The sequence below is a fragment of the Bos indicus x Bos taurus genome, chromosome 21 (assembly GCF_003369695.1).
Source record: "Bos indicus x Bos taurus breed Angus x Brahman F1 hybrid chromosome 21, Bos_hybrid_MaternalHap_v2.0, whole genome shotgun sequence".
Taxonomy (NCBI): domain Eukaryota; kingdom Metazoa; phylum Chordata; class Mammalia; order Artiodactyla; family Bovidae; genus Bos; species Bos indicus x Bos taurus.
This window is the reverse complement of record NC_040096.1, coordinates 30,711,883-30,724,229: the sequence shown is the minus strand read 5'-3', so window position 1 is coordinate 30,724,229 and position 12,347 is coordinate 30,711,883. Positions and strand designations below refer to the sequence as shown.

Genomic DNA, 12,347 nt, shown 5'->3' with positions numbered 1-12,347 from the left:
TTCCTCTGCCTTCCTCAGATGTTCCTTCCTCAGACTTCCACAGGCCTTGCTGCTTTCAGGTTGTTCTCTGGTGTCCGCTCCCAGTAAGAGGCCTTCCCCTCGCCCCTTTCCCGTTATTCTCATTCGTCACTGCAGTCATCATTGCCTGATGGATTTATCCCCACCCCAAATATAAGCTCCATGAGAGCAGAACCTTCATTCCATTTTATCAACCAATATGAGGCAAACTTGCACCTTAGCACTAGTCATTGGAAATAAAAGTAAATAAAAACAAAACCATCTGTCTCATACCAGCTCAATTTTAATTTTAAAGTGACAAATGTACAGGTGGAATAAATTTTAAGCAACACCCTCCAGATCCCATTTACCATGACAAGGAGCTGAATACAATTTTGCCTTATCATCAACTACAGGAGTTTTCTGGCAATAATTCTTCAGGAAGTCACAGCACAGAAACAGAACACCCTGGAGTTGTGGTCCATTTGTAACCTGATTTTCATACAGGCTTAGCTGGAAGAGTAGATTTTCTTTCCTGACTAATGGTCAGTGGGACAGGCAGGCTCCTTCTGTACCTTTCTTGAGTAAATTATGCCCACCCACCACTGCTGTGTTCTGCTAGAGTGGGGTCCATCCGCTGAACCTACCTGCCATGGGTCTGATCTGCCCTTTGGCCCTCCTGGCGAGGTCCCTGGTCTGAGTCAGACTTGCAGGTACTATATGACCAAGTAAGGGTGGATCTGAAAAGTGGCCTCTGCTTTAACCCAGCAGCTGAGAAGGCAGCAGTTTTTCTTTGTGACTGTTATGCGAAGGAAAGGAGCAGTAATAGCTGAAGGTTGAGGAATCTAAATTTATATTGTAGTCTACCTGCCAGGAGTAAACAAGTAACTAATATCTTTCTGAACAAGTTATCATTTACAGTGGTAGCCCATACAGACTGCGGTCCAGAGTAGAACTTTTAAGTTTTCGCTGAAACTTTATCCCTTGAGCAGGAAGCCCTTTGTGATATGGCTGTGCAAGGAGATGAACCATCCATCCTTTGGAAGGGAGCTGAATCTGGGAGAATGAGGGAAAACACTGAGATGTCCCCTGCCTTTCCAGAGCCTCAAGTCATCCAGGATAACTGGGCAGGCAGGGAGACTGGCTGTGCCACGGGGCTGAGTCACCAGCATCTCCCACGGCTTCTGTTGCTGCACTAAGGCTGCTGGGGATGTGGATGGTTTCATTTTCTTTACAAGTAAGCACTTTGGTGGAACAGCACTGCAAACGCTGTCAACAGAAAACAAAAGGCAAGGTGCAGGGGTCGCAGGCAAAAGTATCATCAGTGTTTCATTTAAAACACTCGTTTGTCCTCACCACAAGGCCTGGAAGGCTCAGGAAGCTTCCAAAAGAGATGATCAGACCCACCCCACTCCAAACACTCAAGGGCGTAAGACAGTAGGAACCAAGTTGGCCCTGCAGCCCACTCAGTGTGAGCCAGGCACTGCAGCCAAATCCAGCCCACAGATGTGCTTTTATTCTTGAGGAGAACCATCTAGAATCTAGATTCGGAAATGTAACATTAGCAGCCCTGAGATCATGCCCTCCGTAACTTTGCCTTGGGAGGCAGGTGAGGAGGGGAAGAAACTGCAGAGCTGGACATGGGCCAGGTCACCCACTTCGCGCCTGGAGGTTTGCTCGGGGGCTGAGTGCTCCTGTCTGGGCTGTGCTTTATTGGTGGAACTGAATTATGGCAAAGCCACTAGAAGCACAAAGTGTCAGTGCGTTCACTGGCATCTCAAAAACATCCTGAAAATGTAAATAAACAGATTCCATATGCAGACTAGTGATTTACACTTAAAACATTTAAATATAAATTAAGCTATAACTTAAGTTACAACCAAAGAAAAACAAAAGAAAAACCAAAAGACACTCAGCAGTTGAGAATGCTGAACACATACACAGGACTCCCCAAACACGAGGCCGTTAAAGCGATGCCATTTTTCATTGTGCCAACTTTACATTCATGATGTGCTAGTCCCGCCAGGCCACGCTGTACGGGGCCGCGTCATGCCGTCTGGCACTGCACTCCAGCCCGCGGCCCGTCATCGTCCTCTTCATAGGCTTCCCTGTGCTGGCGCCAGTTCTGCTCGTTGGGATTAAACTCCTTCAGCTCCACCTGATCCATGTCCTCTGTAATCCTGACTTTCTGTCGAGGTGGGAGCAGAGCTTCCAGCTGGGAAAGCTTGTCTTGGGGAAGCCAGTGTTTTTCAGGAAAAATAACCTGTAAAGAGTGAGGTGGGAAAAAGTTGTTTCTTCCCTTCCCAATTAAGGCATTTAATTTTATGTCCCATGGGAATAACACACACACACACACACACACACACACACACACACACACACACACACACACACACACACACACGTACTTACTAAAAACTGACACACACACACACACACACACACACACGTACTTACTAAAAACTGTATGATCAGAATCCCTTTCTCCAGAGGTGATTTGTAGATCGGCATTCCTTCATTACGTACACATTTCAGGTCCCCGTGCTTTATCACCTCACCTGTCACACACACACACACAAAAGGTTTACTTATGAAATATGAAGACGGACAACGGCCTGGAGCCTGGGGCAGGCCCGAGCACCGTCACAGCAGCAGGCTAAGGCAGGGGTCATGGAGCATCTGACTAGAAAGCTGGTCCCAGCCAAAATGGTCCCTGTCAGAGGAACTGGCTGGGCAAAGGGGATGAGAGAAGGGTGGGAGTGGAACACTCTCTGATCCATGTGCTGGGATCCTGCAGTGTATCCAAGGAGAAGGGGCTGGAGCCTCCATCATAAAGCAGGTTTAAAAACGTGAACTAGGAATCAACACTCAGTTTGGGAAAACAGGGCTATTATGTTAGCCTGCCTCTTCAGATATTACAAAATGACTTTCCCATGAGTGGGAGGAGATTCTCCTCCTCACAGACTCGAGCAGAGCTTGGAGCAAGAATCGGCCTCGAAGGAGCCCAGCAGGAGAGCTAGCCTCCTTGGCAGGGAGCTCAAAAGGCACAGAGGTCTCCTCACACACCCGTGGGATGGAGCTGGCCCGGCTTGCACTTGCTGGGTCTGACGTTTCTACACTTTTTCAGAAGGTATCATGGGAGTTCAGCATCCACAGAGCACTTGCTGCTGCTGCTAAGTCGCTTCAGTCATGTCTGACTCTGTGTAACCCCATAGACGGCAGCCCACCAGGCTCCCCTGTCCCTGGGATTCTCCAGGCAAGAGTACTAGAGTGGGATGCCATTTCCTTCTCCACCAGAGCACTTGGTTCATCCCAAATTTTAAAATATTTTTTCCTTCCAAATATGAAGAGAGATAAAAGGGTTTCTTTTTTTTTTTAAGTATGCCTTTCAGCTCAGTAATGAAAATGGGTAAAGAAATAAATACCCAGGAAAAATATGAACGGGGGGTGGGGGCAAACACTTATTTATTCAGCATCCCACTCTCCTGGATGAATGCTCTCCAGAGGAGATCTATTGAAGTATCTCATGGGAATTTTTCAAAATAAAGCATGTGGAGGACTCTATTCTTGAGGGTCATTCAGCACAGGGCTGTGTGGCTCACACAGGGCCCTTAGAGCTGCTGATGGCAGCCTTAGCCAAACAGCCCCATGCTACTGGGCTTGTCATGGTTTTCATTTTGTTTTTAAATAGCTTTCTGTCTCTCTGTTCCTATCAGGTGTCACTTCTTATTGCTCTCAGCACAGCTCCTCAGGCTTCTGCTTTAACTCTTTGAGGGCAAGGAAACCCTGGGACCAAGTATGGACAACCACATGTAAGACAGGGAAAAGAGGATGACTTTTGACTCTTCTGGGAGGTACAGCTCCGCCTTCAGTCAGGGGGATCACAACCTGCTGAAGCTCTTAAGGTGCTTTTTTCTCTAATCTCCTCATTCTCAGCCATTTTCAAGACAGCCTAAGGGGCTCTAACGAGGAAGGCAGTACAATAGGAAAAGAAGGAAGAGGAAACGAAGGAAAGAGAAATAAGCCAAAACAACAGAAGAAGAGCTGAAGAGAAAAGGAGAGGACTCAAAAAAAAAAAAAAAAAAAAGATAAATGGGCAAAACGAAAAAACAAGCGAAATCTCCAGCAGGAGGTTTCCCGGACACCCTGCCCTCCTTGTAACTAAGCAAAGAAATGGGTTTCTCAGGGTTCACCACTTTCTCCCTCTGCGGCTCGCCTCCTCTCTCCTGTCCTTGTGGCTGGGATTAGTTGGGAGACAGCAAGGAGCCCTGGGCTCCCATCCCATGGCACGGGCCCCAGCTCCAGGGAGCTCGGCCAAGGATGAGCTTTCCCAAAGAAGTCACACAGCATCCCAAAGATGCCACCCAGCTCCTATTTCCAGAAGGGCTGGAATAAGGGGTGAGGTAATGTTAGGGGACACTGGACATGATACCAGGGGTCTTGGGCACACACCCACTCACAACCTAGGGCTTTGTGCAAACTACAATCCTCAAACTTTCCTACACAAGTGAGGGGAGGAACTGGGTACCTTGGGAGGCTTACAAATGGAATCTAAAGGAAGATGCTGTATTTAAGTTTTTCATGGATATTTGTATTACAGTGCAGTGCTTTTCCTCAATCCTTAAGTAGATCTGTATGCAAACAGAACAAAAAACCAAATGCTAAGATTTTAACAACAGGCAAACCATGTATCGGTGGTCCTCGTGCTACTTTTATTTTCACAACTTTTTGTTAAATTTGAAATTGTTTCCAAATGTAAAAGACAAAAGAAAACCTCTGATTAAGATGGGGTATATAATTCCATTTCATCTATACCCAGAAAAGGAAGAAACAGAAAAAGCCGAAGAGGAAAGTGGCAGAGAAAGAGAACAGGCCAGAAAAGGGAAGAGAGAAATGGATACAGAGGAAGAAAGGCCCGGAAGGTGGTCGGGGAGACCAGGTGGCTCACCCCACTGGACTGCAGGGTCTTGATTATTTCCACTGCTGCTGGATAGGCTCACTCGCTGGCTACCTCCAAGCCCAGCCCTGAACCCATCCCATCTAGCTTTAAATCTCAGATGCCCACATGAAAAGTCAGACTCCCCAGTAACCCTGTGCCCAGCGAGGGGACCAGAACAGCACTGCTCATGGCCAGTGATGGGGTCAAGAACATCTGGGTGGCTCAGCCACCACTGCACCCATGTGGACACTCTTTGACATGGACAACTGACCTGAAGTGCTGTTCACAGGCAGCTACAAGTCGAGCGTCCCAGCCTGGTCTCTCTCCCCTCTCCCCATGGCCCCTTCCAGGCAGGTGCTCTGAGGCCCTAGCTGCAGTGAGCACTAGCCCTCCTGGGAACTGGGAGCCTGGCATCTAGACACGTGTTGGCAGGCTGAACTCTCAGGCCCGTGAGAATCCTTCTGGTTCAGAGGCAGCTCCCTCCAGCTCCTGTGCACGTGTGCAGATAAGCAGTTCTCTAGATGCCACCAAGGGTAAGCTGGCAGGCGATGCCCTTTTTTCAGGAATATTCTATTTTAAAACGTCTCATATGTAATCGCAACACAGAGGCTCGAGGAATGTGGATGAATCAGCACAGATCACCACGTGATAGGGAAAAAAACCACCTATTATCAGCTGTGTTTTATTACACAAAAGTTAATTTTTTTTAAATTTTAAGTCAGATTGGCAGGTTCCAGGTAAAATTTTAGATCCCCATCGATTCCAACTCTGAATTTTTTTTCAAGCAGACTATAAAAGAAATTGACAAAATTCTTGAGTCTCTACTAATGACTTTAAATTTACAAAAAATCAAGTCACACTAACTTGAATGTGAAACCAAGGTTAAGTTGCCAGGATCACCAGGCCAAACACACAGAACTACAACGAAACACACATTTGAAACATTACCTGATTTAGATGTAATAACAAGGACTCGATCATCCAGTGTTTTTATCGTCTTCTTGAAGCCACAAAGGGCTTCGGAAAGCTGAATTTTCATTTTCATGATCAAGTCATGGCCTCGTCTCTGAAAGACACTATGATCCTTCTGATCAAGCACAATTATGACATCACCAGGCTCCAGCTCGGGCTCCTGATCTCCTTCTCCATGAAATAGTATCTTTTGCCCATCCTTCATACCTATGAAACATCATCCCTTTCTGATTAGCCATTTCTTTTAAAAACCATACTTTCAACAAAGCTTTTGAAGAAGGCTCACAGAGCCCTTTGGGGGGTTCTTTACTCATCAAACCTCCCAACTTTGTGCAGGCCTGGGGCTGGGAGTGGTGGCTAGGAATACCACTGACAAAGAGGCCCACTCCACTCCACATATCCCGGGTCCTCAGCCAAACGTAAAGCAGGGAGAATGGGAAACGAGGCTGCCACCTCGAGCACCGTGCAACCGTGCACTGTCTGCCAGGCCCCGACACCACAGCTGACAGCGCGCTGTGAACACACGTCCGCTTGCTGATGCACAAGCAGTGCTCTAACAAGTCTCTGCGCACCCAGGCCCAGAGCCAAGTCCCTCAGCCTGGGTGTTGGTTTGGGTACTGAACTGTGTACTTTGGTCTCATCTCTCACCTTAAATATATTCTCTGGATTAGAAAGATACAAAATAATCAGGGGAATAGCTAAGAGGGGAAAAGCCCTTAAAATGATGTCCCTAGGCAAAATGAATAGCAGGGGGAAGGTGCTGGATTTGGGAGAATCTGCTGCAACAGAGGGGAAATGTGTGGAGGAAAGGGACTCACAGCTGTGAAGACGTACATGAGCTCTCACAGCCAATGCACGATAAAAGCCACTAGCAAGAGCACTCCAAATGACTCTAAAGGATGGCTTGAGAATTGCAAGCGAGGGCAATTAACCAAAATCAAGGTCAAGTGACTTCTGGAGCATTGGAAAACCTTAAAAAGAAATTGCTTTGGATCGGAAGAATTGATGGCCCACACTAAGGGTATCTAAACTCCAGCTGTGCTGTGGCTCCTCTCCCTGATACCTAACCTGCGTGCTCCATACTCAGCACCTGAGGGGCACTTCTGCCAGCCTGGGGTGCTCGTGCTGCGCTGCCTCACCTTTCTCCACGTGTACCTCGATAATCTTCTTCTCTCGGATGACCTTGGCACCGTTGCAGCTTTCGCAGCGGTCCTTGGGGTTGATGCGCTCGCCCTGGCCCTTGCACTCGATGCACACGGTCTGGATCTGCTGCACCATGCCCGGCCCAATCTGCTGGATGTGAATCTGCATCCCTCGCCCCTTGCACACCGGGCACTTCTCCACAGACCCCTTCTTCCCACCAACGCCTGCAGGGAGACAGGAACGAGGCTGTACTCTTCCCTTAAAAGAGGCTCTGCTGGACGCCACCACAGAAGGGTGATGAGCCATGAAACTGGACACTGTGGTTTGAATTCTATTCACAATCATAAAAAGCCATGTGGGAGAGTCTGGATGATTCTAGCCAAGCAGACAATATCCAGATATTAACATGTGATTGCAAATATTTGTGGTTTTGGCTGTGCCAAGGCAAATTCATCACTTTAACGTCACCAACTATTTTCTTCCACCCCAGGGTGGAAAAACACCCATGCCTACACGTGACCGTGGAGGCTGGAGAACACATCCCTGCCCATAGGAGCGGCTACCCAGCCCAGCCACTTCTCTGTGGGACAGCGTGTGACGAAGTCACTGGATCTGACTTTTCTTGAAAAATTAAGATTTAAAAAACCCATGCTAATTACATTTATGTTTAAGTCAAGGACAGTAAACTATGGCCAGCTCCATGATTTTGTAAATAAATCTTTATTAGAAGACAGGTGCATCATCTGTTTATTTATCTGTTTATTTCCTGTCTATGGCTGCTTCTGCACTAAGAGTTCGATAGTTACGACAGACACGGTATGGCTCACAGAGCCCAAAATATCTACCATCTGGCCCTTTACAGCAAAAGTGTGCTGACCCCTAGGGCTGGGTGAACTATCTTCATTTTTATATTTTTAAAATAATTGACAACACATTAAATAAATGTGCAAGCCAAAGAAAAGATGTACAGGGCCACATAAAATGGGTTTGGCCCTCAGGCCACCTGTTTGTAATTTCTGACCTTCATATCTGAAAAGATCAATTGTTTTTCTCTGAATTGTAAAACAATAAGAATTGTTTCCAGATCTGAGGAACCAGAACTATGAGACTCATTCAGAAATGAATCCTTACCTTCACATTTCTCACAAATTACATTTTTCTGGAGAGCCAATTTCTTTGTGACTCCATTATATAAATCTTCAAGAGTTACAGACAACTGATGTACCACATTCTTGCCTTACGGAGGAGAAAGAAACCAATTAGCAATACTGTATCAGATGTACCACTGTATTAAACACCACCTATATGACCTTTAGTTGTATGAAATCTCCAGAGACTCAGACTGTGCCTGTTGTCATTCATTCATCCCCTTCCCTGGGGGAGGCAAAGCTTCAGTTACACCTGGCCCATCCTTCTGGCCCTCTGCCAATATGAGAACTAATATCTTTTCCAGCTATGAGTTAATTATTCAGTCATTTATAGATGTCAACAAAGACTTTCCATCTTTATTTTCTAAAAACAAATCTGAGAATGAGAGATCAATGAGGAAGCCCATTATGTTAACCAGTGAGACTGGTGAAGCAGGTTCCCAGGAAGAGAGACCTTTCCTTACAGATGACACACGAAGTCAGACTCTGGACCTTCTACTGAAACTCTTTCTTGAACATAATGCCCTTTACTTTTTAAGCCCTTCTGTGACTTGTGACTGACTGCAAACTCTTTCATCTGTGGAAATCTTGTCTGTTCACGCAGGACAGTGGCCTTTCATCTTCAGGGAGGGCATCTGTCTGCTCTGGTGCCATCCCAGCCTCTCAGGATCCACAGCATCAGGTCCCCTCTGCCGCCCACAGGGCTCTCGAGGTCTGAGAGATGGACTGAGATGAGTCCTCACATCAAGGACTGAGATGCTGTCCTTGGCTATTGGCTGTCAACCTTGAGAGATGACTAATTAAGGGTGTGAAGTTGTTCATCTCAAGACAGTGAGAGAGCTGGGCAAGAGGGTACCCAAAGGTTTTAATCACATCCACAGTGTCAATTATATGAGCAGGCAATGCACCCAGACAACAGGGTAAAGATTTTTGCCTAATAAACACTTCATGATTTTTAGCACACTATATTCACAGAATTGACAGCCAAGGTTTTCAAAGCCCAAAGTCAATTATAATGTGAGAATTGGTATAGCCTTACTCATCCAGGGGCCTCTTGTTGACACCAAACAACCCTTCTTAAACCTCAATGCAGAGATTGTTTATTTTGATTTCATTCAGGATTGAAATAAGCTTGGCTATCTATCTGGTTTTGAGATCTAAAGCAGAGTACCAACTGTAAGCTGGACAGGGGAAGGAGGCTATAAGAGACCACTGGTAATAGTCAGAGGTGACAGCTAGAGCCTGTCATGAGGTAAGAGATAGAAAAATTAGGAAGAACAAACCCCAGAATTAAAAAACAGAGCCCTGGGACCATTCCACCAAGAGCTAAGTTCCTCATTCACCTCTGGGGATGAAGCTGCTAGTCCTAATGCATTCTGAAGAGATGGGCAAGGTAGTTTCTTTTACAAAGATGTTCAAACATCAAGGGGTGAATTTTGTTACCAGAGAATCTCCTGAGGAGGCTGAGGAAATGACGCTGCACCCTGAATGACAGAACACCAGCCAGAAACAGAGCCCGCCGGCCCCACCGGGTCAGGAGACTCAGGGAGGAGGCGCGTGCTCGGCAGAGTCATCAGCACTAACCACAGGAGCGGCCATCACGGCTCTTAGGACACTGGGAGTCTGACCCCAACAGAAGAGAAAAGGAGGGCAAGGTAATCTTGACCTTCCTCCTTCCTTCTCACCACCATTTGCTCCTTTGTGGCGGTGGGTCGGGGGGTGGAGCACACCACTTGGGGGACCTTAGTTCCCCAACTAGGAATTGAACCCAGGCCCCGAAAGTAAAAGGGCAGAATCCTTAGCACTGGACCACCAGGGAATTCACCATCTGCTCCTTTATATGTGGGGTTTGGAGAGCGTCAGGCAATTAACTACTAGCTGTACTAAGAGCCTCTGGATACTAGGCAAGTGATGAACTACTTAAAGTTAATGATTTCCCAAACACGGTAACTACACCCTTTTAAGGCAAGATCCCTCCTGATTCCAGTAACACATACAATTTGGAAACAAAAACTGGCTTAATGTCTTTATTTACCTCTTCTCTCTCGAGCCATCCGTCCTCCGCCACCAAAGAACATGTCAAAGATGTCCATGGGGGAAGAGAAGCTGGGGCTGCCTGAGCCTCCTTCCTTAATGGCCTGTTCGCCACCCTGGTCATAAATGTCCCTTTTCTTTGGATCTGAAAGCACTTCATATGCCTGGGATATGAGCTTAAACTTTAAAAGAAAAAAAAAAGATTAAAGAGAGAGAGAGAAGCTTTGAGTTGTTTACGAAGCAAACTCACCATACAAATGCAATAACAAAGGGATTCTGCATCCAACCCCCCAAACTGGTGGGTCTATAAGGTTATTTGGAACCTGACTTTTCCATTCAATCCCCTTGTAGCGTGGGATACATAGGGCAAGCATTACTACAGGATGAGAGGCAGGACCACTGCCTCTCTGCAGAGGGTAAAGGATACAGAGCAGTAGGAAGGACTTTCTGCCTCCTTGGGCTGCACCAGACAGGAAGAAGTGGAGCAGAATTAAGATGCCATGAGACCAGGCCAGGGCTTAACCTACAACCAGAAAAGGCCCAGAGCTCCCAGCATACTGCTGGCTTTCCAGCTCAGGAGGGCTGCTTTCCTAGTTCACTAGCATGAAATTTGACTACAAACATTTTGTGAGCAACACTCCGCATTTGGGCTGCAGACAGCGTGCATAAAACTGTCCTGATCGCCCCTCAAAGTCCCTCCCCTCTTGCAGTCTCCCCCCTTGCAGTCTCCCCCATATCTCACTTATTGACAATGCCAAAACCTCATTTCCTCTCCCTCACATCTCATCTGTCAACAAATCCTTCTGATGCTACCTTCAAAAGTCTATTTCCAGTGCCCTAAGACAGACAAAACACCCAAGTCTGTCAAAACTATACCTTGTAATCCAATTGTAAGAAAAGAATCAGAGAACCCAAACTGAAGTAGCAAAACTCCAGGTGGCACTAGGGGTAAGGAACTTGCCTGCTAATGCAGGAGACTTAAGAGACCCGGTTTCAATCCCTGGGTTGGGAAGATCCCCTGGAGGAGGGCATGGCAATCCACTCCAGTATTCTTGCCTGGAGAATCCCATGGACAGAGGAGCCTGGCAGGCTACAATCCATGGGGTCGCTAAGAATCAGACATGACTGGAGTGACTTAGCATGCATGCACGCACACATTGCAAAACTAAAAGACAGGAAAACGAAATGTAACGTGTGACCCTGAATTGGATCCTGTGTTGAATCTTACACTGGAGAAAAAAATGGCTACAAACGACATTGGAACAACCGGAAAAACAGGAATTTTTTCTCAATGTTAATTGGATAATTTCTCAATGTTAATTTGATAACGGTACTATGGTTATGTGGGGCTTCTTAGTTGGTGCTAGTAGTAAAGAATCCGTCTGCTGATGCAGGAGATGCCGGTTCGATCCCTGGGTTGGGAAAATCCCCTGGAGGAGTAAATGGCAACCCACTCCAGTATTCTTGCCTAGAAAATCCCATGGATAGAGGAGTCTGGCTATGGTTTACATAACTATGGTTATATAAAAGATATTGTTTTCCCAGGAGAAACATTTAGGGCTGACAGGTTATGATGTGTGCAACTTACTTTCCAAAGCTTTAGCAAATAGTAATAGAGATGGGGAAAGCAAATGTGGCAACATATTTATAATCAGTGAAAGTGGGTGAAAGAAACACACGTTTGTTGTACCATTCTTGTCTTCTCTGTAGATACAGAGAAGTTTTTAATATAAATCACTATAAAATATCCAAAATCCATCCCTTCTCACCATCACTATGCCTGCCCAGGCACAGGCACCCTCTTGGCCTGGATAACAGCAGTGACTTCCCAGTGGATTCCCACCTTCCACCCTCACCCCGGCTTTCAGTCTTCTGCACACAGCAGCCAGAACTTGCCAGCTAATCATGTCAACCCTCTGCCTTGAGCCTTTCAAGGGGCCCATTTCACTTGGAGTAAAACCTAATTCTTATTCCCATCTGCAAGCTCAACTTGACACCACTGCCTCCAGCTCCCTGAAATTCTGCTTGGGCTTTACCGGCCTCCTCACTGTTCCCCAACACCTGAGCACTTACTGTTGGGGTTGTGTCCCCCACTGCAATGTCAGTTCCCTGAG

At 46.6% G+C, this 12,347-nt stretch overlaps 1 protein-coding gene across 4 annotated transcripts in view; it reads right to left on the bottom strand.

Moving 5' to 3' along the window:
• Positions 1-281: 281 nt before the first annotated feature.
• Positions 282-12,347, bottom strand: part of DNAJA4 (DnaJ heat shock protein family (Hsp40) member A4) — a 17,117-nt gene continuing 5,051 nt past the window's right edge. For all 4 annotated transcript variants that reach the window (XM_027521900.1, XM_027521901.1, XM_027521902.1 and 1 more), the window contains 6 exons: positions 10,235-10,415; positions 8,183-8,287; positions 7,048-7,275; positions 5,885-6,115; positions 2,455-2,555; positions 282-2,260 (listed from right to left, as the gene is read on the bottom strand). In XM_027521900.1, coding sequence (XP_027377701.1) covers positions 2,045-2,260; positions 2,455-2,555; positions 5,885-6,115; positions 7,048-7,275; positions 8,183-8,287; positions 10,235-10,415 — 1,062 coding nt within the window. In that variant the 3' untranslated portion in view covers positions 282-2,044. The remainder of the gene's footprint in view (positions 2,261-2,454; positions 2,556-5,884; positions 6,116-7,047; positions 7,276-8,182; positions 8,288-10,234; positions 10,416-12,347) is intronic.